Raw genomic sequence first — 27,291 nt, 5'->3', positions numbered from 1 at the left:
TCAATTTTATATCTTGAACTGAATTTCTTGTAGATGTTATCAAGGACTCAGGATAAAAAGGCAGTGAAAAAATATCAGTACATCAGGAGTTTTTGTTTTGCGGGCAATTTTGGAATACTTGCTCCATTGGCAGCAGAACTGGTGCACTGAAAAGGGGGCAGGCATAATATTCTTATCAGGAGAGATCAGCATTACATGTTAAAAGAGCAGGTCTTAGCCTCTGATTTGTGGTACTGGGTTAGCATCAACCTGACATGAGACTGCTTATATAGTGAATGACCAAAGAGGTAAGTCATGCAGGTTATAGAATTCATGACAAATGAGTCAAGAAAGACACTGAGACGAAGCCCAGAAAATTAACAGTTCCTTTTGCAATTTTTTTGGAGGTACGCTTTATTGACAACTATATTTTCATGTTCATATCCCGTTTTTGCTCAATATTTAATAAACAAGTTTCTAATATATTGTTCATATATCGCCCGTTTCTAAAACTGTAGTTAAGGGGAAATTGTTACAACATCTAGATGCATTTTATCTTGTAACTAATAGCCTGGATAGTGAATTAAGGTTGCAACATATGTAAACACAGTTATCAAAGATACAGCCTTTTGCTTTCAGGCCTGAATAGTCTTGAGTTTCCAAGATAAAAAAAGTGCTTTTTTCATTATTCTAAATACAAGTTGAATTTTCTCTACTATGCTTTTTTTACATGCTTTGCTTTGTGTGCAAGATAGCATTGCCTAGAAATGCTGTGTGCATAAGTATAGATTCAGGCAAAGAGCACTCCTGTGGCATCTTAGAGGCTAACTTGTTAGGTCATGAGTTTTTGTGGGTAAAACTCACTTCATAAAAGCTCATGACCTAATACATTTATTAGGCTCTAAGTTGCCACGGGACTGCCCATTGTTTTTAAAGTTACAGACTAACAGGGCTACCCTCTCCGACTTTTCAGATTGAGAGTTCATATTATCAAAATTTCTTTTTAAAAATCTAATACTGCATTTTCACAGAATATAGAACTGAAATAATTTGCTTGCTTGAGCAATTAAACTCCACCTTAAAATGTGGGAGATAAGTCTTTTTGTAAATGATATGTCAGGGAATGCATTTTACTAAAATTTGGAAAGAAGGTGCATTGTACTAAATCACCAATACCACTTCCTCAAGTACTTAACTTTTTTCATAGTCCAATCTCACGAGTGACCTCATCCTGGTTTATTTAAGAACTTTTATCCAATAGGGTGTGAGGTAGTATTGACTTTTAGTATCCGATGCATATTTAGCTACTATTGTAAACATTATCTGTTATTAATGGGTATAATTTCAGTGGGGGTGTTAAGTAATTAACAAACCACTCCAGTAAGCTCCAAACTCTCATGTTCACTTAATCTCAGAAAATAGGAACCAGTTTGTGTCAAGCTTGAAAGCCATCTTTTATCTAATGTTGGCATTTATCTCTCTCTCTTTTTTTTTTTTTTTTTTTTTAACTCTATATCCTCAGTATTACTTGGATCCTCCAGTTAAACTGAATGAAGCCCTTGAACGATATGGCTTGAAACCTGAGGATTTCTTTATCTTGCAGCATGGAGAATCACGAGACTTGAACACAAATGAGGATGGACTTGAATAATTTTTTTAAAATGTGGCAATCCTTTACAAGCCTTGTTCTGATTTGTATTAGGAAATAATGAAAAGATCATTTCATTATCGGGTTATGAAGCTTTTTAAAAATTTGTACTGGATTTTTAGTCTCCAGGTTCACTAATTTCAGAGATTAAAAATTGTATACTTGCTTGATCACAGCACAGTTGCTTATAAACTGAATGGCATATTGAGAGGTCATTTAAACACTGGCTAATGCACAAGGCATTAATTGATAAATGCCTTGTAATTTCAACTTTTTCCATCAACTAAAAAAAATCAATATACTTGTTTTATTTTAAAATTTTTATATTTGATTTTCTGAGATGGAGTCTTCCAGCTGTTGCAAAAGCATGTTTAAAGTAAAATATCGATTTTGCTCAATGCCTTTATGTTTTAATTTAATGACAAACTAAAGAAGAGTTTAAAAATGATTCTAAAGAAATGTGCCTTTCTAAAAAGATGTATTACTTAAGATTTGCAACACTAATGCAAAACTATTACTGCTGGCCAGAATCTGTGCTTTCATTGTATTAAAGTTACTCTTTTTATCATAGGTCTGAATATTACTATTGTTTTGAGATTGGTTTTCCATATCAAATGCAGTACATAAACTCATTTTGCTTTTATTTAAAGTCATGATTCAGCCTCCCTTCCCCCTTTAAATAAGCAGAGACACTGATGGCACTGTCTCGAGCATGAGTTATGGAAGACTTTTCATAGCTTCCGTATGGTTTTACTAAGCATGCTGTGGAATTACAAAATATATGCAGTATTGTAAAACTTGGCTAAATGCATCTGTATTAAATTGCTATACTGATTTACAAAATAAAGCCTATTGATGTCAGGAAGATTGTAATTTTCCCTCACATTTAATTGTAAAAAGTTGCTATATTACTTACAGGATTATTAGTTACTCTAAAACACAAGTCTGACTTGAAGGGTATAGATTTTGTTTGTTTTGTTTTGTTTGGCTTCTGTGTGCGCACTGGATGCTAAATTCACAAGAATAGTTATATTGGGTCAGATAAAAGGTCCACATAGCCCTGTATTTTTGTCTGCTGACAGTGGTGGCCAATGCCAGGTACATCTGGGGTAGAGGTTGTTGGTGGTTTTGATTTACTTATCCTTGACAATATTAATTGAAGGCTGAGTGCGTAGCCATCAATTTTAATGAGGTCTGTGAGTCATCCAGTCATTAGGACTTCAGTTTAACAATATCAGGCAGCAAAAGGTAGTTATTGAGGGAACAGAGTCTGTAACTCAGGAACCCCTTGGTCACATTACTCCAAGTTTGGATCACTAATTGTGTCCCCATGAGCACACCAAATTTTGAAGCCATTTAAATCACCTTTCACATTTTAGAGCAGTTACAAGAATTGAGCTATAAAGCATATAAAATGGCAGGAATAGAAACCTTCTGGCTGGTTTTCCATATGCATGGATTTGCACTGCAAATAGAAGTTCTTCAATACTATTTGGGAGTGTGTTCTCCCCTCCCCCCAAGATTTAGTAGGTTGTGTAAAACTCATCCAATTGAGACTATTTTGATCCACATCACAAAAGCCCTAGCTTAGCTCTGTGTTTAAAAAAAAAAAAAAAAAAAAGCCCCTAGACACTTTTTGAAAAATGGTAAATTTTTCCTGGGGTTTATAGCTCCACATCAATAGCCATGTTCTTCACTGCTAAAGGCCAAACTGGTCAAAGCATACCAAATTTCAGAGGAATCTAGCTAAGCATGTTGATTTTAAAGGATTTAGAAGGACTGACCTTTAAACAGTACTTGTGGTGCAACCTTAACTATAGAGGCACAACTAAAGCTATAATTTTTTGCTTAGGGATTTTTAGCAACCTTGTTTCAGTACAAGATGTCTTCTACTATATATTCTACAGTCTATATTCAAATACAGTATCTGCATTTGTTTTTTGAGTGGATACACTTTGCAATTAGAGGGTAATATAAACTTTATAAGCTACTCATTAAAATTATTTCTAATTTCCTTCAAAAGATGTTTATATAATTTAATTATGCTCTCTCCCAAACAATAATGTAGGGATTAATTTCTTATTAAATAGTCCAATATTTTATTTCAAGTATAATGTAAACTTAATAGAATTACATTAGCAAAATGTAAGTAATCTAACCTTTATTTAAAGTTACATTAAATGCTGTAAATCTGACACATTACAGCCTAGAGTGAATGTTCACACCTGCATGATAAATGAGTGTGCTGTTTGCAACATTAACAGGTCTCTTTAATGTTCATTCTTTTAAAGGTTAGTTCATTGTTTCATGGCTTACTTTTTGTTTGAAGTGTAAATATTTCCACGCCCAAAGTGAGAGACCATTGTTTTACATTACTCTGAAAAAATCTCTAACCTTGTTTTAAATGCATTGTAAGCTGTCTTGCTGACAGTAATGTAATGATGCTCAGCAAAATAAGAGCAGAGGATTAGGGCTCTGAATATCTCCTCTTTGCAGTGTTATTATTTTGGCAGCTTGTCCTTTCACTTCTTTATCCTGGTGATGCAATAAACCTAACAGTTTCTGAGCATATTGGGTAGAATGCCCAGAAAGCAGAAAAAAAATTGAATCTTCACTGTATTGATCCTGGGTAATGATGCCCTCTTCATTTTTCATATTCTCATTCAAATTTGCAGCAAAAGTCAAGACTCGAAGCAGAATATCTTTGTTTATGCCGTTGTCAAAAAGTGACAGCAATGATGGTGCCTATGACATTAAATACATGAAAGTCATTCTTAATCATCAGTTGAGAATTAAATGTGTGAATTCTTCATGTAAACCCCCCTCAAAAACAAATGTTTTCTTTAAATAAATAAAAATTGAGCTACATACCAGACAACTTCCAACTCAAACAGAAACCCTATTTATACCGGCAGTCATTACAGCTACTATGTGCTTTAAAAACATGTCAGACTTGCACATTTTTCCTTTTATAAAACACTAGTTTATGTTTTGCAGCCTGACACATGCTTTGTTCTCTGAATCTCTAGAATGCGATTGGAAAATTCCCTTTTTCATTTTTAAAAGCTGGAATACTGCTTTTATTTCTAATGGTATTTTAATTGCCTCAAAGTTTGTCAAGTATTTTAAAGTGCAGACAGGCTAAAGATACAATTTTGGTACAATAATGAGCATGGGTATGTCTAGACTACATTGTTTTTTTCGACAAAACAGCCCTTTCAAAAAAACTTCATTGCGTCCACACTGCAATCGTGTTCTTTTGAAATTAAATTGAAAGAACGCAGGGTTTTTTTCCACATTGGTAAACCTCAAATTATGAGGAAGAACCCCTTTTTCGAAAGAGCTATTTTGAAAAAAAGGCATGCGTGGATGCACAACAGGGACATTTTTCGAAAGATGAGGCAATCAAAAAAAGCACAGGTGCCCTGGTGGCCATTCTGTGAATAACAATCAGGTCTGTCTTTCGAGAAAGTGTCAATGCAGTCTGGACGCTCCTTCGAAAAAGATCGCTTTTTCAATCCAGTTTTGAGGTGTGGATGCTCTCTTTCGAAAGAAGCTTGCAGTCTAGATGTACCCAAACTGTGGCCATTCAAATACTGATTCAGGCAAAATTTCAGGGGCAAGACCAAATACAGTTAATTTTTTATTAATTTTCAAAAACTTAGCCTAAAGATGTAATCACAATTACATCCCACTATCCTAATTTGCAGGACTAGCAAAAGATACTGGACTGAAAAACTTGCAATGAAGTATGCTTATCCATAGACAAGACACAGAATGGGCAATGGCAGTGCATGTTTATCCATCCTGCCAATGTGATGTCATTTAAATCAAGGGTTCTCAATCTTTTTCTTTGAGACCCCCACAAAATGCTATAAAAACTCCATGGTCCATCTCTGCCACAACTGGTTTTCTACATAGAAAAGTCAGGGTTGGCATTAGGGAGTAGCAAGTAGGGCAACTGCCTGGAGCCTCAAACAATAGGGGCCATCACTAAACTAAGTTTCTCAGATTTCTGCATCAGCCCCAAGTGGGATGGTAAGTGGTCCCAGAGAGCATTCCACAATTGAGAAAATAGAGTTTGAGCTGCAGAAAGGCTGTGTGCAGTCAGTGTAAAAGGACAGCGCTCTGCGTATGTCCAAGGTATGTAACACTGCCTCCTCACAGGACTTATGAGACTTCGGGTAGAACACAGGGAGGACAATGGGCTCATTGACATGGAATTCTGTGCAAACTTTGGGTAGAGAGTAGGGTGTGGTCGGAAGACCACTCTGTCTTTGTGGCACATTGTGCAAGGTGGAGATGCTGTCAGGGCCGCAATCTCACTAACTTGTGTGTCTGATGTTATTGCCACTAGGAATACTGTTTTCACTGTTAATAGTGAGAGCGAACATGTGGCTAAGGGTTCGACCAGCAGTCTGGGTAATGAGTCAAGAAACAGTTCCAGGTTCCACATGGGGGCCAAGGGTCTAAAGATTTTGTAATCCTTTGAGAAATGCCTTATTGACTGGGTATGCACATAATGAAAAGCCATTTATTAGAGGGTGAAAGGTTGTCATAGCAGCAAGATGTACTCTAAGAGAGGCGAGTGCTAGGCCCTGTGCCTGAAATACATAATATAATCAAGGATGGCATTTAGGGAAACAAAGGCTGGTTGGGTATCCCTCCCACGGCACCATGTTGTGAAACATTTCCACTTGTGCAGGTAAGTATTGTGGGTAGTCTGTCATTGAGTCTGAAGTAACACTTCCCTCACTACTTAGAAGAGGAGAGGAAATACTCACGACAACCAGAAAGAAACCATGCAGTGAGATGCAGTGTTTCTGGTTGAGGATGGAGGAGGGCACCTGCCTTCTGAGACAGGAGGTCCAGGCAAATCGGAAGAGTGTAAGGAGGTCAACGAGACATTAGAGATAGGGAAACCAAGTCTGTCTGGGCCACGCTGGGGATAGCAGGATAACTCTGGCATTGTCTGACAGGATCTTTCTGATGACCCTTGGAATGAGGGGTATTGGAGGGAATGTGTAACAGAAGGGCACATGATTAGGAAAGCGTCCCCTAGCGAGTCTGGTCCTATTCCTGTTCTGGAGCAGTACTAGGGACATTAGGCGTTCCAGTAAGTCACGAAGAGAACTACTGTTGGAAATCCCCAGTGAAAAAATATGTTCTGTATGACTTCTGTGTGGCTCTCCTATTCATAGTCTGTTGTAAAGTGCTAACAGTGTCCACTGTTGTATTGCTGATCCACAAGAGGTACGATGCAACGAGGTTGAAGCTGTTAATACACCAGTTCCATAGGCACAAGGCCTCTGCATAAAAGGATGAAGAACAGGCACCATCCTGGTGACAGATATAGAACATGGTGGTGACATTGGGTTGTCCATTTGCCCTGAGCACAGTGATGGTACAAATGTGCTCTCCTGCCCATAAGAACATATAAGAATGGCCATACTGAATGGGTCAGATGGTCAGAATGGGTCAGACCAAAGGTCCATCCAGCCCAGCACCCTGTCTGTCGACAGTGCCCAATGCCAGGTGTCCCAGAGGGAGTGAATCGAACAAGTGATCTCTCTCCTGCCATCCATCTCCATCCTCAGACAAACAGAGGCTAGGGACACCATTCCTTACCCATAGTGGCTAATAGCCATTTATGGACTTAACCTCCATGAATTTATCTAATTCTCTTTTAAACCCTGTTATAGTCCTAGCCTTAACAACCGCCTCAGGCAAAGAGTTCCACAGATTGACTATGCACTGTGTGAAGAAGAACTTCCTTTTATTTGTTTTAAACCTGCTACCCATTAGTTTCATTTGGTGGCCCCTACTTCTTATATTATGGGAACAAGTAAATAACGTTTCCTTATTCACTTTCTCCACACCACTCATGATTTTATATACCTCTATCATATCCCCCCTTAGTCTCCTCTTTTCCAACCTGAAAAGTCCCAGTCTCTTTAATCTCTCCTCATACAGGACCCATTCCATACCCCTAATCATTTTAGTTGCCCTTCTCTGAACCTTTTCTAATGCCAGTATCTCTTTTTTGAGATGAGGTGACCACATCTGTACGCAGTATTCCAGGTGTAGGCATACCATGGATTTATATAAGGGCAATAAGATATTCTCCATCTTATTCTCTATACCTTTTTTAATAATTCCTAACATCCTGTTTGCTTTTTTGACTGCCACTGCACACTGCACCGACGTCTTCAGAGAACTATCCACGATGACTCCAAGATCTCTTTCCTGATTAGTTGTAGCTAACTTAACCCCCATCATATTATATATATAGTTGGGGTTATTTTTTCCAATGTGCATTACTTTACATTTATCCACATAAATTTCATTTGCCATGTTATTGCCCAGTCACTTAGGGTACATCTAGACTACAGGGTTCTGTCGACAGAAGTTTTGTCGACAGATACTGTTGACAAAGCTTCTGTCGACAAAGAGCATCTAGACTACATTCAGTTCTGTCGAAAAAAAGCAGCTTGCTGTGTCGACATAACAGTGTGGACGCAAAGGACAGTTTAGATGGAATAATGCCTTCTGTCGACAGAACTCTGTTGACAAAAGGCGTTATTCCTCGTAAAATAAGGCTTACCAGCATCGACAAAACTGCTGAGTTCTGTCGACGTTATGTTGACAGAACTCAGCGGTAGTGTAGACGCAGGTTTAGTTTTGTTGACAAAAGTCCACTTTTGTCGACAAAACCCTGTAGTCTAGACACACCCTTAGTTTGGTGAGATCTTTTCGAAGTTCTTCACAGTCTGCTTTAGTCTTATCTACCTTGAGCAGTTTAGTATCATCTGCAAACTTTGCCACCTCACTGTTTACCCCTTTCTCCAGATCATTTATGAATGTTGAATAGGATTGGCCCTAGGACTGACCCTTGGGGAGCACCACTAGTTACCCTTCTCCATTCTGAAAATGTACCATTTATTCCTACCCTTTGTTTCCTTTCAACCAATTCTCAGTCCATGAAAGGATCTTCCCTAATCCCATGAGAACTTAATTTAAGTAAGAGCCTTTGGTGAGGGATCTTGTCAAAGGCTTTCTGGAAATCTAAGTACACTATATCTACTGGATCCCTCTTGTCCACATCTTTGTTGACCCCCTTCAAAGAACTCTAATAGCCCAGGAGAGAGGCCTTAATGGTAATTTGTATAGATGGTTGTGGCTGGTGGAAGGGAACACCGACGAGGAGGTTCCCTGGGTCAGCTCACCAGCATAATGACTCGATAACTTTCAGGGTAATGAACACCTGTCTATGTACATGATGCTTATCTGGGGTATACACTGAGACAGCGTTGGAGACAATGAAAGTGGAGACGCGCTTAAGGAACCATGTAAGTTGTGACTACTATATGCCCCATGAGGTGAAGGCAGGTAAGTATTGTCACAGTGGGGCTGGAAATTACAATTGAAGCGAGACTTTTTATGGCATTGAAATGTTGGACAAAGTAATCTCCTGGCTGATAGCAACCCTTTTGAAAAGCTCATGAAATAGTTTCAGGTTGTCGGTTGGAGACATTTTCATCTGGAATGACCGCCTCATCAGGAAAGGACGATTTGTCATCTGTTGGTGAGGGATTGTGTGGTTCATGGTCTGACATCAGCTGTCCCTCTGATATCTGGGTTCTCTGTTGGTGGAGGAGGGCTATGAGAAGATGGTTGTGGTAAGGGCCTGTGGACAGCATCATGGAATGATGTGGTGATGGAACACAATTGTTGCCTGGTGATCACCATGGTCTGTAGTAAGGGAGATAGCACCATTCAGAGTAACAAGGGGGTGGTGATGGTACCGTGGATGGTGTCTGTCATAAGGACTATATAGTCTGGTTGGAGAGGAAAACACACTCCTCTAGTCATCCTCATATTCCGAGCAGTAGGAGAGAACTGGTGGTCTCAGCAAACGGGGGGGGTATCTAGTCAGTGATGGAGACGGGGAACATTGCATGCGAGATTCATGAAGCAGCGATCGAGACCGCAGTGCCGCCGTCAGTTGGTACAACGTTTGTGATACGAGAAATGCCGAGAATTAGAAGACTCTCACAGTGCGGGTAACCTAGGTGCTGATAGAGGAGGCATCAATGGGGAAGGCAACACTTCCGGGCTTGGTGAGTGTAGTAGTAGCCACGTGGATTGAGCCTTAGCTTTTGTTGGTGCCAAGGTCTGGCTCAGCACCTACGGTGTCGGCGGCACCATGATGTTATCTAGTTTCAGGTCCATCCACGGCTTTGGTGCTATTGACTACCGTGTTCTTGGTTTAGGGTCCACAATTGATGCAGCATGGGGGTGGCCGGTGCAGGACATGCCCAACTTGTCTCCAGTGCTGATTCTTGGAGGCAGGGCATGGGCTGGAGAGACATTCTTTCTTGGTTGAGATTTAGGGGAAGAACTTGCACATTCCTTCTGTTTATTAGAGGTCTCTTGCTGAGCATTCCTCTTTTTGGTTGCTTGGGGCTCAAGGGCTTCATCAAAGAGAAGCATTCTTAATCTGAGCACCCTGTCTTTTCGCGCCCTGGCTGTGATGCTGCAACAATGCATGCATTTTTGAGGGACATGCACCTCAACCAAGTATCAAATATAAGACCCATGGCCATCTGAAATGGGCATTGGGTCATATTTCTTAAATCTAGGTGAACCGGGTATTGTTTTGATTCTTCTTTTTGTTTTTTTTTGTTTTTAAAAACAGGGTTTAACTTGGTGCTACCTTAGTGTTATGAAGTCTCTCAGTGAGGGCGCCATTTGAGGCCCAGTTTTGCCATGGTGTTTCTCAACAGTTTGAGGGGAAACTATTTACATTAAGAGGGTTTAAAAAAAAACAAAAAAAAAGGAACCTAGAAACTCTAACCGAAAGATTTATAACTGATTAATTAAATCTGTTCTCATTCACAAGAAAGGAAACAGAGGAGATTGTGCTCCGTCTATGACTGAGGGTAGTACGAAGGAACTGAGGGGAAAATCGGGCCTTGCATGCCATCTCCACAGATGAGAATGATGTGCTCAGATTAAGAATGCTCTTCTTTGACAAAGCCCTTGAAACACTCCATCCTTGTTTAAGTTTTTCCAGTTATAGACTAACTCGGCTACCCCTCTGAAACATTTAGCTTTACAGTGTCTCTTGAAAAAACTGCAGTACATGGTCAGATGAAATGGAACCTCAACAAGAACAAGTCAGTCTTTTTTGTTTGTTTGTTTTTTTACTTTGACCTGCTGCTTACATCCTAATAATGGAGCTGAAGACAGACATGTTATCTGGAGGACAGCAGATTAGTCGTTTGTGCCTGCGACTCCCACGAAGGGGTTTTAAAATGGGATGCCAAACCTAAATGTTGTGTTGTCTGATTGTTTTGAGAAGGTCAGAGGATGGTAAAACAATGTACATATAAAAGCCAGTTTGAAGGGGTTTAGATTTCATTTGTTGACATTGTAAATAAATGTCACATAGCTGAAATGGATGCAACCAGCTGTGTGCTGAGGGCACAGATAGCTGCTGGGAGGTAAAATACTACATGAATTAGAGACCTTGGGACAGTGGCAGAATAGCCACTGGGCCAATGGGACCCTGTGATGGGGCAAACAAGCCCCACACTAAAGGGCTGAGAGTAGCCCAGGCCCAGCTGGCTGAAAGGGCCCCGCCCTTACAGCCCTGCTGGGCATGCTCCCAGCCAGGCCAGTATATAAAGCAGGCAGTGGCCCAGCAGGGAGGAGAGCAGCTAGAGGTTAGGAGGAGCCAGGCTGCAAATTCAGTGTTCCTGCGGCAGCTTGGACCCAACTGAAGGCTAGCGTGGGACCTTGGGAGTGAAGCCGACCCCAACCCTGCGGAGTAATGGGCACACCTGCCCTGCCAACTACGGCCCCGGTAAGGACCGCCGCCCAGACGGACAGGCTGGGAGGGGGGGTGCCACGGCAGAGGTTTCCTAATCCAACTTGGTGCGTAGCGGCTGGATTCCCCACCAAGCTGGCAGGACCTAGAGTCCCTGCCCACAGGGCCCTGGGCCGGGACCCAGTATAGAGGGAGGGCCTGGGTCCCCCTACCACCCTTTGCCGCACCTGGGGAGTCACTCGGGCCAGGAGAGGCTTTTTCTCCAGAACTAGGCCTGGGTACCGTATATGCCCTGAGAGAGGGGCTGAAACTTTTGGGATTTTGGGTACCACATATGCCCTGAGAGAAGGGCCTGGACCAAGACGCGAGCCAGTAAAAGGGGGCCGCAACCCCCGTCAGGGGCGTCCCCCCGACAACTCCATGCTCAGGGGTCCTGATTAACTGATGGTGGGGGGCAGAAAAAATGGGCACCCCAATCTGCTCTCTCTGCCAAGCATTCCTGTCGGGGAGTGAGGTTTTGGGAGAGGGTTTGCTCCCATCTGCCGCTTCTGCCAGGGAGCAGGGGAAGCCCCCAGTGTCCCAACTCCTCTCCACAACAGGCATGCTGGATGGGCAGAGTGGGGCAATTTCCTGTGGCATGACTGCTTTTTCCTGGCAGGAGCATTGAGGGGAACTGCAGGCAAAAGTGGTGGGACAAGTCCCCATCAGCTTTGGCCCAGTGCCTCACAAAACTGTAATTTGCCTTGGGAGCTGCATTTGGAGGGTACTGTGTTCATAAATGTCATCTTATCAAAACAGTACCTGTGTATGAGGATAGAGATGTTTTGGATATACTGAAATTGAGACAGGTAGCAAATGCAAGAGTTATGACAGTTGAAACAACAGTTGTTGAGAAAGTGAGGGTAATTTGCAATGCTGGATCCATTTGAAAGGATTTGCAGCACATTCTGAGGCCATATGTTCCTACTGGAGATGAACCAAGGTGAGAAATTATCAATTGGGTATATTCTTGTGTGTGTCTCACATCTGAGCAGCAACCAATGCCTTTATTTGGTGAGGAGGGATGGAAAGCAAGGGCTTCTACAAACTACCAACCATTCTGCATTATAGTACAGGAAGTGGGCATATAGTGGACACATTAACCATGCACTTGCATGAATCTTCATATGTGAATGTGATATCTTTGATATAAAACTACTTAGGATAACTTTGCATGTTTTTAGCTACCCTAGCCTGTGGCTATGCAAAATAAAATTCCAACATTAAACATACAGCTGTTTAAAAGTCATACAATTTGAAGGGTAGATTTAACAAGAGCATCATGAACTTTTGTACTAAAATGTTCAGTACTGAAGCAGTTTGAAAATGGCAGAAGTCTTACTTGAGCACTATGAAGATGTCTTGTCATGACTGGGTTTGCAGATAAGTTCACGAGTACTTTCAGAACTTGAATCTGAAAATGAGGAACACATTGACATGGAAAATATTTAAAATAAGGGGAAGAAATCTTAATACTCATTGTCTTCTTAGCAAGTGCCTTCTCCTACTTTCCACGCTTATTTTGCCTATTAGAATTTGCCACACTATCACCCTTCCTAGTTTTACGTAAAGATTAACTTTATCAGTGATGACCGTAAGAAAAGAGCCACTCCCCACCCCACCTCTGAGCTTCTCAATAAGCCCTTGTTATCTTCGCATCTTTCTGACTACAAACTCTTTTGTACCAGGATTGTCTTGACTTATTGCTTTTGAACAAAGATAAGCAAAGTGTCAGCTTTTAACAATTAATTAATTGTAGCTAAAGCAACTGAGGAGAAAAAATACTGTAGGAGCAAATTCTGCCCTCATTTACACTTATGTCTATCTGTAGTAACTCCAAAAGCTTCGGTGGAGAGCCGAGTTAGTCTGTAACTGGAAAAACTTAAACAATGAATAGTCTAGCAACACCTTAAAGACTGACAAGATGTGTGGATGGTATCATGAGCACAACCCACTTCTTCAGATGAACGGAGTATTAAAAGTCCAGATCCAAGAATAAATAGGGGGGCAGAAAAAGGGGGAAAATAGTGAATTAGAGTGTTCAAGCTACAAGAAGCTGATAAGAACAATTTGCATCTACTCTAAGTACCCATTGTTTAGTTGGTTAAGTCATTAGGATGTGGAAAGTAGTGCACTAGCCAGCCAATGTTTTTATTCAAAGGGGTCTGTGTTCAATAATGGAAAATCCACAAACTTCCTTTGCATGTACAGGCAGTCCCCGGGTTACGTGCAAGATAGGGACTATAGGTTTGTTCTTAAGTTGAATTTGTATGCAAGTTGGAACTGGCTCCAGATTCAGCCGCTGCTGCTGAAACTGATCAGCGGCTGACTACAGGAAGCCCTAGGCAGAGTTGCTCTGCCCCTGGCTTCCTGGAATCAGCCGCTGATCAGTTTCAGCAGCAGCTGAATCTGGACTCCTGGGACAGAACAGCTGGGGCGCTGCCGGGTAGGTCCCCGCAGGACCAACCCAGCAGCACCCCAGCTGCTCTACCCCAGGCATCCCGCAACAAAAGCCTGGTCTGCTGGGGGGGGGGCGCACTAGCTGCGCCCCCTCCTCCCCCAGCAGACCAGGGAGACCCGAGCAAAGCGGCGGAGGCGCAGAGGTCCCGCCGCCTCTGTGGCTTTGCTCCTGTCTCCCTGCTATGCTGGGGGGGGAGTCCCAGCACAGCAGGGAGACAGGAGCAAAGCCGCACAGGTGGCGGACCCCGCTGCCCGCGCAGCTTTGCTCCTTTGCCCCGGAGCAAAGCCGCACAGGTGGCGGGGTCCCCCGCCTGTGCGGCTTTGCTCCTGTCTCCCTGCTGTGCATTAGCTGTGCACAGCAGGGAGACAGGAGCAAAGCTGCAGAGGCGGGGGGTCCCGCCGCCTGTGCGGCTTTGCTTGGGTCTCCCTGCTGTGCTGGGGAGTCCCTCCCAGCACACCAGGGAGACCCGGAGCAGCTTTTCTCGCCCCGGAGGACGCGGTGGCAGGACCGCTGCGCTCTGGGCGGTCCCGCCACCCGCGAGCTCCGGGGCGAGAAAAGCCCCGTTCGTAAGTGCGGATCCGACATAAGTCGGATCCACGTAAGTCGGAGACTGCCTGTAATCAACAAGCAAAAGCCCATACTGTGCTGATAATAGAGATGTAAATAACTGTTTTAGCTGATAACTGGTTAACATTATATTTTTCACTCCAGTGAGCAGATGCAGGGCAACCAGGACTTGAGTCCCACCAGCCAGGTATGATAGGGGCTGCGCCACGCCAGCATGCCTTCGATAGCTGGGGCTGTCATCCCACTGACTAAGCGGCCTAAAGTGGCCAGGGCTACTCCAGCTCAGTGGGGCTGACTCGTAAACCTAATGCTTACCGGTTAACCATTTACATCCTTAGCTGAGCACATTTGCCAGACTTTTCAACTATAAGAAGGGACTATGTGAGCAATTCTGCATCTCTGGTCTGATGAATATTAATAGATATTACATCTCTGCTTTCAATTGGACTACAAACTTAGACTTATGTTACTTATTTTACCTGCTTTCTCCTCTCAATAATTCTCATTTGTTTTTCTTAGCTAATACATTTTTAGTTTCTTAGCCAATACATTTTGCTAGAGAAACTGGTGACAGGGTTGTCTTCAGTGAGATCAAGAATATCTATTGACCTGGAGTGAGTGACAGGCTCCTTCAGTGGGGAGTATTCTAATGTGTGGTAGGGATGTAAAATCCTGTTTTATTGGTTAACCAGTTAAATATGATGTTTAACCGATTGTAGAGAGGGAAGTGGGGCGTGTATGTGCTCCAGCCCAGGAAGAGCAGCCCCTGCCTGCAATGTGCCCAGGCCTGCTATGAACAGGGGCTGCTCTAGTCAGGCTGGAGAACCTAGTCTGCAGTGGCACGCAGGCGGCTACAGCAGCTCCCTGCCCTTGACAAGTGGGGAGCTGCTCCAGCCCTCACCGGTTAACCAGAACCGGGTAACTCTTCATATCCCTAGTGTGTGGTGAATTTTGGTTTCAATAAGCATTCGTAATAAAGTCCAGTTTTTTTGGGTGATAAAGAAGGGATGGAGAGATTTTCAGGAGGCCTTAAGTTGTATTTGCTCATTTGTGCCTCCTTACCCTTCAGTACAGCTCTAAATTGCCCTTCAGTTAATGCTGAAGTGACTATAACAAATATTTCCCACCTTAAAATGTTTTCTTCTGTAACTGATATGTAGTTACAGTCTTGCTACAATATTGTACTATTAAAACCAAAAAAAAAAACCTAAAGTGTCTGGAATTGCCAAGGAAAGCTTCCAGATTCTTACTTCTGATCTCCTGTCCTTTCCCACTATATAACCAGGCTTGGCAGACATTTTTATGTTTTTAAATAATTCTGACAGATAATTTTAATGTTTACTTTTAATCTTTAATTGCTTTATTAATTCAATTGTAAAATTATGATGGATGGCAAACAATAAGGAAGGCTAAGATTTAGTCATGGGTATTTTTAGGAAGAGTCATGGACAGGTCATAGACGAACAAAAATTCATATCCTGTGACCTGTCCTTGACTTTCATTATAAATACCCTAACAAAATCTCAAGTGCTTGAGGTAGGAAAGAGAAAATGTCCCAGGGCACCTGTGCTGCTTCAGGGCCATTTTTGGCAATGCTACTGCTCTGGTGGCTGACCCCAAGGCTGACCCAGCTACTTGGGTGACACTGGGGTCAGCTTCACCAGCTGCTGCAGACATCCCAGAGTCACAGTATCTATCCATAACTACTGTGACCTCCCTGACAGACTTGCAGCCTTAACAATAATTAGTGGCAATACATATTAAGATTCAAAAAGTTAAAGCTTTATAAGTATTAAAACAGAAAACTGTCAACAGATACAAAGTAAATTTCCTTAAATAAATTCTCAAGCTGTATTTTTCTTACTTTGCCTATCTGTAAATTTAAATTATCATTGTTAGAAATACTTTTGCAACTGTTTGTGTATATACAGTGAAATCTACATTTAATGACTTTTCTGATAATACAGTCCTTCTAAGCCTACATCTATGATTTACAAGTACATATAAGTGATTATTTTATGGTGTGTTTTTTGTGTACATTTGGAGGAAGATGCAGGTATGCTACATTTCTTAAGGTGCAGTATTTGAGCTATCATTGGGAGCTATACAAGAAAGGATTGAGTGTTATTACATCACTAATATACTTGGCTCTGAGCATCTTATAGTGGAATGGCAGATTTGAGAATCCTTAGCATCACAAGAAGAGGGCTAATGAAATCACCAGAACGTGGGAAGAAAAAGATAAATTCTTGAAATGAGAGGTGTGTGTACTTGCAATGAGGTGCTGTACAACATCTTCACTAAGTCAATGTATATTGTAACAGGCCAAGGAAGAGCAGTCACAAATACAAATAAAACAGCTTATTTAGGAAGAAGATTTAGTTAATACTACAATGCTCTGATCATATGGGCAGAAAGTGCTAAAACAGTATAAGATTCTTGCTGTGTGCTGGGTAAGCGAACAAGAAAATTTGATTGGTAACAACAGGTTACTGGGAATGAAGTCACAGAGGGGAGAAATTTGAAAAATCTGCTTGTTGATGAACTAGGAAAGATACTCAATCCAGTGATTTACAACAACCACCATAATTGGAGACATGGCATTCAGAGTACTTGACAGTAGCTCTGTGAATCAAAGGACTCTACCTTCAAAGTCAGCTATTGCCTTGATAAATACAAGGAATATCTGATATTTAGGGAAAAATCCTATTTGTCTTGTATTCGCAAGTAGTCTCCCGGGTTCCAGGAGACTACTTGCTACAAGTAAAGCAATCAAGATTTGTGTTAGTAATAACCACAGATTATTTAAATATTGCATTTTCAATTCCCATTAAAAGCATCAGGAGCACATTTCTTTCCTTGTCTTTCTGAGAGTCTATTATTCAGGAAGCGCCATCTTGTGGCACTGACATATCACTGTAAAGCACATACTACTAGATTAAAGGTCAAATGCTGATGTTCTAGCTCAGTGGTTCCCAACTTTTTTTATACCATGGACCAGCAAACCCATTCACAAACTTTTGGCAAACCATGTTACCAAATAGAATGTTACCAGTCCATCAAAATATGTACCCCAGCCAGAGCCAGCCTTAGGGAAAATGGCACCCTAGACTAACTTGGTGCCCCAGCCCCCCCTACCTCGGGTACTATGCTGCCCCCCCTCCTCTTGGCTGCCATGGACTTCCCCACCCCTGCACCACCATCCTATATCCCCTTTTCCATTAACTCCTGCCTCTCCTGCACCCTAACTCCTACATTGTGCCCCTAACCCCAACAATTTGTCACCTTCACCCCAACCTATGCACAATACCATCTACACCCCAACCCCAGCACTTCCCTCCCACCTGAACCCCCAGCTTCCAGCCATGCATTACCAGTGTGCCTACCATGTTGCCTTCCAGCTCAGTATCACTCAACACCTTATGCCAGTGATTCTCAAACTTTTTGGCCCATGGCCCACCTGGCTCAATGCAAACCTTTCCGTGGACCACAAGTTGCTAATGGAAACTCGCCATTAGTTACATAAGTATGCCTGAGCCATTTTGCTAGTGCTGCAGCTAAGGAGAAGAGTTTTATTAAATCAGTAAGAAAAGAAATATTACTTTAAATTATTAAACAGACTAAGCGCTTTAACTTTCTCATATTAGTTCATCTAAAATGAAGTTTGATCAAGTAAAATATTAATTTATGTCCAACACAAAAGGTTCCCATGTTTTCTTTACTTATGGTAGGGTTGGGGAATCTTTTTTGGCCAGCCCTGACCTGCCACGGCCCCAAGAGCTGCCACGAACAACCAGCTTCAGTTCCAGCAGTCACCACACCTCGGCAACCAGCGATTCACAGCCTGGCACTGGTTTGTGGACCAGCAGTTGGGAACCACTGGTCTAGCTTATGTAAGTAGCCCGAATCAATTAATGGAACTATTTATGTAAGAAGAGTTTGCAGTATTTAAGTGGATGTTCTGATGTCAGTGGACTGCTCCAACTAGATTGGCTCTGAATTTTGTCTCTAATAGCGAGTATGATCCCGGAATCTCATGGTTCCAACTGGCAGAGATCACAGGGGATACATAGAGTTTTACGGGGGTCCCCTGGATCAGATATACGCATAATAATTAACTAAAGGGCAGCATGTGAGGTCTATATGGACTTCCCACTAGCTAAGTATCTGGTTTGTTACACTGTATTACGATATCACAGTAAACAGTACCTGTGTCCTTTCATTGCCTTCTGAGAGCAAATGAAGAAAGTATGGAATTGCATTTGTCATCATATGGTGGTAGTCATTGGTAACAGACATATTTGTTAATAATCTAAGTCCAGCTAGCTGCAGATCAGAATTTAAAGGTGATAACTCAATCTCCTTACAGACTTGTAAAATGTATACCTTAAAGAACAGAAAAAGAAATGGTTAAATGTACAAATTGTTAACCAGCCAGAGAAGTTCACAATTTACATCCCTATGTCAGTAGTCAAGAGGACTCAAAAAATAAATCATGATTTCTATCAGCAAGGGGATAAATAAATAAAACAATGTATAATCAGTCTCTTCTTTCATCAAGAACATTAAGTAAGGCACTAGCAGCTAAATAAGCTTTGTAAAATTTTAGCAAAAACTATTAAGGGACACTATCATCTTGTATTTTTAAAAAATAATCTTTAAAAAAATTCAAGTTTTCTGATAGATACCTTTAGACAAGATGTTCTGATTTAAACAAAAAACCAACCAACCAAACAAAAACACACACACCACAAACCCACTACTCTACATTAATTTACAAGGACCTTTTGGAAAGGCCCAAAGCAATGGCACTGAATGGCTGTCAGACTAGGCATTTATACTATTCCCACCTACACATTTCCTACCCCAGTATTTAAAAACAGAAATGTCTCTTCATTTCCACCCCATACAAAATACAAGAGGTACCTGTACTTGAATCGCTTATAAAGTTTTATATATGTGACAGGGTGCATCTATGGGATAACTTTATGAAGGCAAAGCTAACCAGAAGACATGAGTTTTGCATTTAGTTGCAAAAGTGGTTAGTTACATGGTCATTCTTATCTCTTGTGGAAATGGATTTCATAGTCCAAGTATGGCTCAGAGAAATCCCTTGATCTCTTCTTATTGAACAACAGTTTCCATTTACAGTTGAACACAGGTTTTGTAAGGGTTCACAGTTGTAGAGGGATAGGTTTGAATTCAACTCTGTATTTAATGGGGAGCCCATGCAGGGTGGAGTAAAACAGCAATCTGTATTGCTAAGCAAATGGGCTGCCATATTTTGTATCAATGGGAGCTTTTTCAGGAAGTGGGAATTGTTCCTAAGGAAGGGTTGCAATAATTAAACCTGGATCACTTTCGTCTGGTCTGTGTCTGAGAGGATCAGACACATTCTCCCGACCTGTTATAAACAGAAGTGTTTGTTCTTGCTACCAGGGTTATTTGAGTACCCAGTAGAACGAGAGAATCAAACAATCCCAACTCTACAATATGACTTAATCAGACCTGATTAAAAAATGTAAACAAAAACGTTTAAATAAAAAAAAATAAAAATGTTCATGAAATATTTTTTTCCTATTTTCCAACTCTAATAATGGAGAAGTTAAAGAGGAGGCATTGCCCTGTTCTTGTCAGCATTCCTTCAGTCTTTCCAAGGTTCAACTTTAGGCAGCTTTAGAGTCTGCTTTCTGATAAACACCAGAAAGCAGAGAGATGGTGGTATTAAGATATGACAAAGTAGCTGTACAGTGAGTTGATGTGTGTGTCTTGCCAGGACTGCAGCTTCTGTTGTCTTGCCACTAGGGATGTTAAATTTTGATTAACTAATTGAATAGTCGATGGGATTTCCATCAACCATTCGATTAGTTCATCAGAATTTCTGCGTTCCGTCTTTGAAATGTACAAGAGCCCCAGCAGGGGCTCTTGTGCATTTCAAAGTTGGAACATAGCATGAAGCCTGGGGTCAGCGGGACTCCCGGTGGTATTCCAACTTTGAAATGTACAAGAGTCCCCAGTGGGGGCTCTTGGACATTTTAATGTTGGCCGCTGCTGTGACCCTGCCCCCTCCCACAGAGCTGGAGCAGGGGAAACAAGCTTTAAAGCTGGCTCCCTCCAGCACCTCCCCTTCCCACCCTCCCTCTCCCCCCGCTGCCTCTTTGTGATAGATACCTTTATCTGGCCAGCCTGCTAAAAAATTTACTGTCCGAGGGTGGGGGGGGGGAGGGGAGGAATGCATGTAGACTACAGCATTAACCTATATGTTGTTTTTTTTTATTGGTTAATTGACTATGCTATTACATCCCTAGTTGGTGAATCCTCCTTTTAATCAATACCTATATTAAAAATATTTTTTTATTATTTCCTAGCTGTCCATACTTTATGTTGTTCAATTTTGCTCCAGTTATGGTACCTTTTAGTGCACTTACCTTTATCTCTTCTTGATTTTTAACATTCATACTCAAGTTATTAAGTGTGTTTAGTGCTTTTTCTTTAACTTTAGGAATGGAATCTGACAGCATCCTTCCAATAATAGAAAGGCCATCCAAATTTCGAATGATATCCTAAAAGAAAAACAGATACATACATAGGATATTATTGCTAATCTTATGTCAAATGGGAATTCTGCCTGAGTAAAACCTCCAGATCTGGTTTCTGATAATTAAGCAAAGAATATCAGTAGTTTAATTTTAACACTTTATATTAATTGTGAAAATTATGGTGCCAATTTATAGAACCTATTTCCTTTATCTCAAAATATTTTTTCTTAGATAACATAAGAACAAATATGACATGTTTCTGCAGCGTCACTCCTAAAATTCTCAAATTTTGTAAAACTATCTGAATTAAGATTGCTCACTTCTAGAATGGGAAAGAAGCATCAGTTATATTTTGCTTAATCCAATTTAAACAATTGTGTGGGGTTTTTTTGTTTAGCGTAAGAAAATGTCATCAACAGGTCATATTTTGGTTTAGATACTCTACTTCCATTGAAATCAGTGGGTACCTTGCTTAAACATTTGAGGTTAGAATATGCCTAATATCTGAAAATAGCAAACTCTCTAAATTGTGATCAAAATTGGCTAGTGAAAGATGAGAGATGTTTCAGACAAGTGACAATGAGTGTACATTAATTTTAAATGGACAGCTTGCCCAACCCTTCAAGTCCTCCATGTCAGAATTCCCCTTTGAATTCAGTAAGATTTCAGCATGCAGGTTTGCATAATCAGGTTGAATGTTATGATTAGCAGGTTCTAAAACTTTAGCTTTGTTTCCTTATCTTTACAAAGTTAAAATTATTTCAGTTTTTTCAGTTACAGACTATCCCTCCGAGTCTGATATTTTTGAACAGCAACCTTCTGCCAAAAATCCTATTTCCTCCTCCCCAAAACTGAATTCACCAACATTTTTAGTTCTCTTTATGAAAAAGGACCTCATGACATCCCAGTCACTGTAATGGGTGTGTGGGAGGAGGGAATAAAGATTTTACAAAAGAAACGATAATTTAGTTTCTCATTAGAAGCCAGAGAATAATTGAGATACTATTGTTATAATTATGAGAAATCCTGGGAACAGGGCCAATTACCGCGGGGGGCAGAAGGGGGGGGGGGGCGGGATGGAACCACCTGGGAACTGGGCTGATTACCATGAGGGGTGGTGGATGAAGGCCATTCAGGAACCAGGCTTGAGCCCCACAGCACAAAAGGCTTCAGCCCTGCGGGGAGGGCCTCCTGGGAAGGGGGCTGCAGCCAACGATGGGTGTGCTCAAGAAAGGGGTTCCAATGCTGGGGGAGTAGAGAAGGCAGGAGGAGTCAGGGCTTCAGCCCCATGTTCCTGAAAAGCTGGCAGAATTTCCCCCTTCTGTAGGGTGCACAGGGAAGGAAGACACTCATACCTGGTTTCTCTCTCAGGCAGGGGTGCTGACACCACACACCATGTGTTTTACTATGGCCACAAATATGAAGCTGCTGTAGCTGTGCTGACTGGGGAACTCAAGGACCTGCAGGGGCGTGCAAATATGGGACATTTTGTGCACACACTTTTTTTTTTAAAAGTCACGACACCTGGGAGACAGCTTAAATACAGGGCAGTCCCAGTAAAAACGGGACAGATGCTCACCCTCCTTCAACAACAAAAGTGTGGAAGCTTGAAATAACCCTTTGCGGGTACAGAAAAACATACATCTCACAAAGAAATCTGACATATTGAATTCCCAAAGGAATACCCTGATAGCAAAGGGGTTAGACGTCACAAATTTAAGGTCTGATAATGGCAGTAGTGGTCTACAGCACCTCTCAGATCAAACTCTTCAGTTGGCATTATAAAATTGTTAGTGATAACGCACATATGTAATAGTGCTTTGAAAATATGAAGCTCTGTACCAACATTAGTTATGCTCATAACAGCCCAGTAGTTATTATATCCATTGTAATGATGCCAAAATTACAGCTGAGAGATTAAACAATTTAAACAAGGTCATGTTGGTCCCAAGCCTCTGTTATTTGAGTGCCTAACACCCTTTTAAATCCACAGAAGTCTGGCTCTTAAATACCTTTTAGGATCTGCCTGAGAATCACAATTTAGGATTAGAGCACAGGAGTTTCTTGCTCTCAATCCCACAGTTACCCCCCCTGCAAAATGCGGTCTCATTTTCTATGATGACTCATTTTTAAAATACAACTGCTTTCTTTAGAACATTACTTACTTGATTTACAGAGAAGGCAGCACTGTTGCTCAGAGTGACTAAGGCTTGTTCTTGAATTAATGGATCATCTGTGGACTCAAGCAAATGAATAAGTCTCTGTAGATGATGGGCCTCCAGGTTACTGGATGATTTTGGAAGATCCGTGTCTGTCAAGGTTTAAAAATTATTTCAAATCAAATCTGAAACATTTCACTGAACCAAAACTTTTACAGAGCTATGTTACAGCCATGTACTTATGGAAAGCATGCCAATTCTAGGTCACATAATTCCAAGATTCACTGATCCACCTATGATATTATGGCAGAGCCACCGCAATACCAGCGAAGGCTGGCTTCTATTTTGCATTTAAAGCAGGATTTCAATGTGTGTATTTTTAAAAAGAACGCATCTGCCCCAAATTTTCAGCATGTAATCTGAGGAAAGCCTGATTTGAGGATTTAAGTAAAACTATTACGTAGTTTCTGATTTCTATTCAATTTAAAAAAATTTTTTTTAATAATGTTAACATTCTGAGTTGCATGACTTTGAGCCCTCATAGTTTCAAAACTACAAAGTGTAGAAAGTAAAATAAAAGTTAGAATGGGGTTACATAATTATGTTGCTAATTCACAAAGAAATAATTCTATTAGCATTATTCATCCTGATTGGATCCTTATTCAATGCAGTTATCCAATGGAGATTTTTTTTTAAATGTCTGCTACTTCCATTTCTGTCATAGAATGTGGCAACTTATTTGGGCAACTTGGGAGAAGAGTAGAAAGTTTCCTTTTTACTTATATCTCCAGTAACATTCCTACTAGAATTGGGAAAGAACATGGTGAATAAAGAATAAGATAATCCAGCAGGATCTGAGCGGAACTAAAGATCTTTGATAAGGCAACAGCTGCTGCATTAAGGTTATTCTTCTTCATGAAGACACTTAGCCAACAGAAGAGCTCTGAGCTTATGTCAGTTTAACACAAAAGTATCATGTAATACCTAGTTTTCATTAAAGCAAGCACTATTGATGTCAAAGATAGTGATCAGCCAGTTCAGGAGCGAAGCTCTTGAGCAGGGAATACAGTTTTATGAAGACAAGGATTTGTGAAAAAGAAGGGATACTCTAATTTAAATACTAAGATTTCGTGAAAGTGACCGGCTCAACTCAGAAGCAGTCACTGTTCTTCAAGAAAGGATCCTTTGTTCTGTTGGAGATTCTCCTGGTTAGCATTTTTTCTCATTACCGTGTCCTTATGCACAGTGGGTAGCCATTGAATATGAAAAAGGTGTTTTGTTTTTGTTTTTTAAAGGTCCTGGACAATTCTAAATTTTTCAAATGTCACTTAGGCATCTAACTCCAGATATAGGTTCCCTGATCATGCAATTAGAATTCCATGGAGAATTCCTGATAATTGGTGGACCTCCATTGACTTCAAAGGCTCCACATAAGAGCAGGTGTCTGCCATCCAGATCCAGTTGCAGAATCAAGGCATTAGCCACTTAAACAAAATAAAACCTCTGACTTTCAGTACTAAGTAGCTACAAATCCTACTGACTTTTGCGGTACTGGTGAAAGCGTAAACAGATAGTCATGCTTTAAAAAGATTTCACAGCAAATACTGCCTTGTAGCACTCTCACTAAATTGCTATTATCCTGGACAGGTCCAGCCTCAGGAACTAGGCTGTTGCCTTTGGCCCCACAAGTCAAGGGCTCCAAACTGCCCGGTACCTGCCTGCTGCCTTGGCTGGAAGCCACTTGGTCAAGCTCCGCAGCCAGCAACAGTGTGACACTTTGGGTCCTGTTAACTCTTTGGCCGGGCCTGATTCTGAAGCCTATTTTCCTACATTTTTACCAATATCAATTATGTTCTGAAAACAGTGACATCACTTTAACTATAAAAATGGAAGATAGTCACAGCTGAAGTGCCAAACTATGTCAAAAGTGTAACCTGAAATTCTCATGAAAAACAGAGCTAAGGAAACCAAACCAATGCAGTCCCATTGCACAGAAGTTAGACAAATCTAGACTCCCATTAGAAATGCCAACACATTTTCTACCGCTGTCCAAATTCATGCCCAGTCTGTTTCTTTCATCGTTATTTATCTCATCATTATTAAAAAGACTTAGACTGTAAAGATCTAAAAGGTGGTTAACATATTACTGCCAGGAAGTCAGAAATGCTAACATCCAATAACGCAAAAGAGGGTCCCCTCACTCGCCTAAGCACACAGCTCTGTGCTCTCTGCTAACGCCTTATGCCAGGGGTGTCCAAACTTTTTTCAAAGAGGGCCAGATTTGAAAAAGTGAACATGCGTGAGGGCCGACCATTTTGCCTGACATTCTTTGAACCATTAAAATTAAATGCAAATTAACTATTTTATGCAAAGTTTATTGCAAATGGCATACTTTTCATTTCATCACATGGATGACAAATCTAAACAGGTGTTAAATCACTCTGCCTTTCATATCTGAAGGCCAGATGAAAAAAAAATCCAGGAAGCTGAAATATATGTCAGGAACATTGTAAAGTACATTACATATTATCAACTTTTAAGTTAAAAAAATATGAACAGGAACATAACACCAACTATACATGCTGTGTCCAAATATATTTATAACTGATTTAGACCAACTGACATTAACTGAGATTTTACAATGTATTCATCTCAATTGAAAAAAAAACTTGCCTACACTAATGTGAAGGGTGAAACTGAGATCTGGACTGCAGCACAGGAGAGCGCAGGGCACGCTGGCCTCATGGCGGCACGGGAGCAGGGCGAACCCGCAGCCAAGCGGGGGAGTGGGGTTGCGGACGTGCCCTACATGGCAGGCTTTAGGACCGCAGCGGCCGCCATGGACGGCGGCGGCGCGGACGGAAGCGGCGCGCTGTGCGCGCCAGTTCAGAGGAGCACCAGGGAGCCAGGAGAGGTGGAGGAAGCGGGGGGCTGTCCCCGCACTCTCAGCCCCAAAGCGGAGGACCCACGGGGTCGGAGAGCGCAGGGCACGCTGGCCTCACGGCGGCCCGGGGGCAGGGCGAACCCGCAGCCAAGCGGGGGAGCGGGGCTGCGGACGTGCCCTACAGGGCAGGGTCTAGGACTGCGGCGGCGGTGGCAGCGCGGCCCGAAGCGGCGCTGCGCGCGCCAGTTGAAAAGAGCACCGGGGAGCCGGGAGAAGTGGGGGCCGTATTAAATCCGACCGCGGGCCGCAATTGGCCCGCGGGCCGGACTTTGGACATGCCTGCCTTATGCAGTGCTGTTACACCAAAAGTCACTATTACAAACTCTAGATTTCACCGGCAATACAAATGTTGAAAAACTCCCCTGGCGCGTGTCAGCCACTGTTTTAGACGAAGCCTCTGCTAGTGGGAGCGAGGCCGGATGCTGACAGTCTGCTCCCCCCTGCATCTCACCTGGGCGGAGGCTGGAAGGTGCCCCCCAGGCACGGCTGGGAAGGACAGAAAGCCCGGAGACCTGAGGCAGCAAACCACCGTCTTGGGCTGGCCGGGCTGCGGCTCCTGCTGCCCTCCTACTCCTGTACAGCCTGTAAACACAATAACACACGCCAGCCCCCAGCACGAGCCCTGCCGCTACCGCCCGCCTGGCATTCCCCATGCGCCCCTGGTGCCCTCTTCGGCCAAGCGCCGCGTTCCTCAACTAAGCGAAAACGGGACCCTTCGCTCCTCTCCCCGCAAACTCTCAGCAGCCGCTGAGTTGCAAAACTCCCCTCCGCTGACGCGCTGCTACTGAGGAAGAATTTAGGGTCACTGAGCATGCTCAGTAGTAGCTCTGCTGAAGCCCCTGCTCTTCGCCCTGCCTCTAGGGCAACTTTCTGCTGAATACACTTTACAGGGGATTAAAAAGAGAAAAGGGCTTAACAGAGGAGATGGGGAGGGAAGCAACTACAGGCAGGGTTAGAATCGGTGCAGGGGCAAAATCAGGGCTAGTGGGGGGAGGAGCAGCTGGTAAACTCTGCTGCAGGAGTAACACAGAGGGAAAAGCCCCAACACAGGCAGGGCAGAAGGGGGTAAAATAGTTACAGGGGTAAAAATACAGGGGATGTGAAGGGGGGGGGGGAAAGGAGG

At 42.1% G+C, this 27,291-nt stretch overlaps 2 protein-coding genes and 1 long non-coding RNA gene across 7 annotated transcripts in view; 2 read left to right on the top strand and 1 right to left on the bottom strand.

Annotated features, from left to right (window-relative positions):
• NAPEPLD (N-acyl phosphatidylethanolamine phospholipase D) overlaps window positions 1–2,494 on the top strand; it is a 45,020-nt gene extending 42,526 nt beyond the window's left edge. For 4 of the 5 annotated variants that reach the window (XM_006137533.3, XM_006137532.4, XM_025178704.2 and 1 more), the window contains one exon: window positions 1,502–2,494. In XM_006137533.3, coding sequence (XP_006137595.2) covers window positions 1,502–1,630 — 129 coding nt within the window. In that variant the 3' untranslated portion in view covers window positions 1,631–2,494. The other variant, XM_075926784.1, reaches the window with a different exon arrangement.
• Window positions 2,495–3,231: 737 nt separating this feature from the next.
• Window positions 3,232–27,084, bottom strand: ARMC10 (armadillo repeat containing 10). Its single transcript, XM_006137534.4, has 6 exons — window positions 26,620–27,084; window positions 23,231–23,376; window positions 20,955–21,089; window positions 18,736–18,912; window positions 12,841–12,912; window positions 3,232–4,372 (listed from the first exon to the last, which is right to left on the bottom strand). The coding sequence occupies exons 1-6, from the start codon at window positions 26,819–26,821 to the stop codon at window positions 4,073–4,075; spliced, it is 1,032 nt and encodes a 343-aa protein (XP_006137596.2). The 5' UTR covers window positions 26,822–27,084; the 3' UTR covers window positions 3,232–4,072.
• On the top strand, window positions 8,163–25,005 carry LOC142829101 (uncharacterized). The gene is made up of 3 exons (XR_012903379.1): window positions 8,163–9,747; window positions 18,258–18,419; window positions 24,872–25,005. It is a non-coding gene; the product is annotated as an uncharacterized LOC142829101 (long non-coding RNA).
• Window positions 27,085–27,291: the final 207 nt, after the last annotated feature.

Source organism: Pelodiscus sinensis, chromosome 1 (assembly GCF_049634645.1).
Source record: "Pelodiscus sinensis isolate JC-2024 chromosome 1, ASM4963464v1, whole genome shotgun sequence".
Lineage (NCBI taxonomy): Eukaryota > Metazoa > Chordata > Testudines > Trionychidae > Pelodiscus > Pelodiscus sinensis.
Note: the sequence above shows the minus strand (reverse complement) of the source record. Positions and strands in the feature narration are given on the sequence as shown.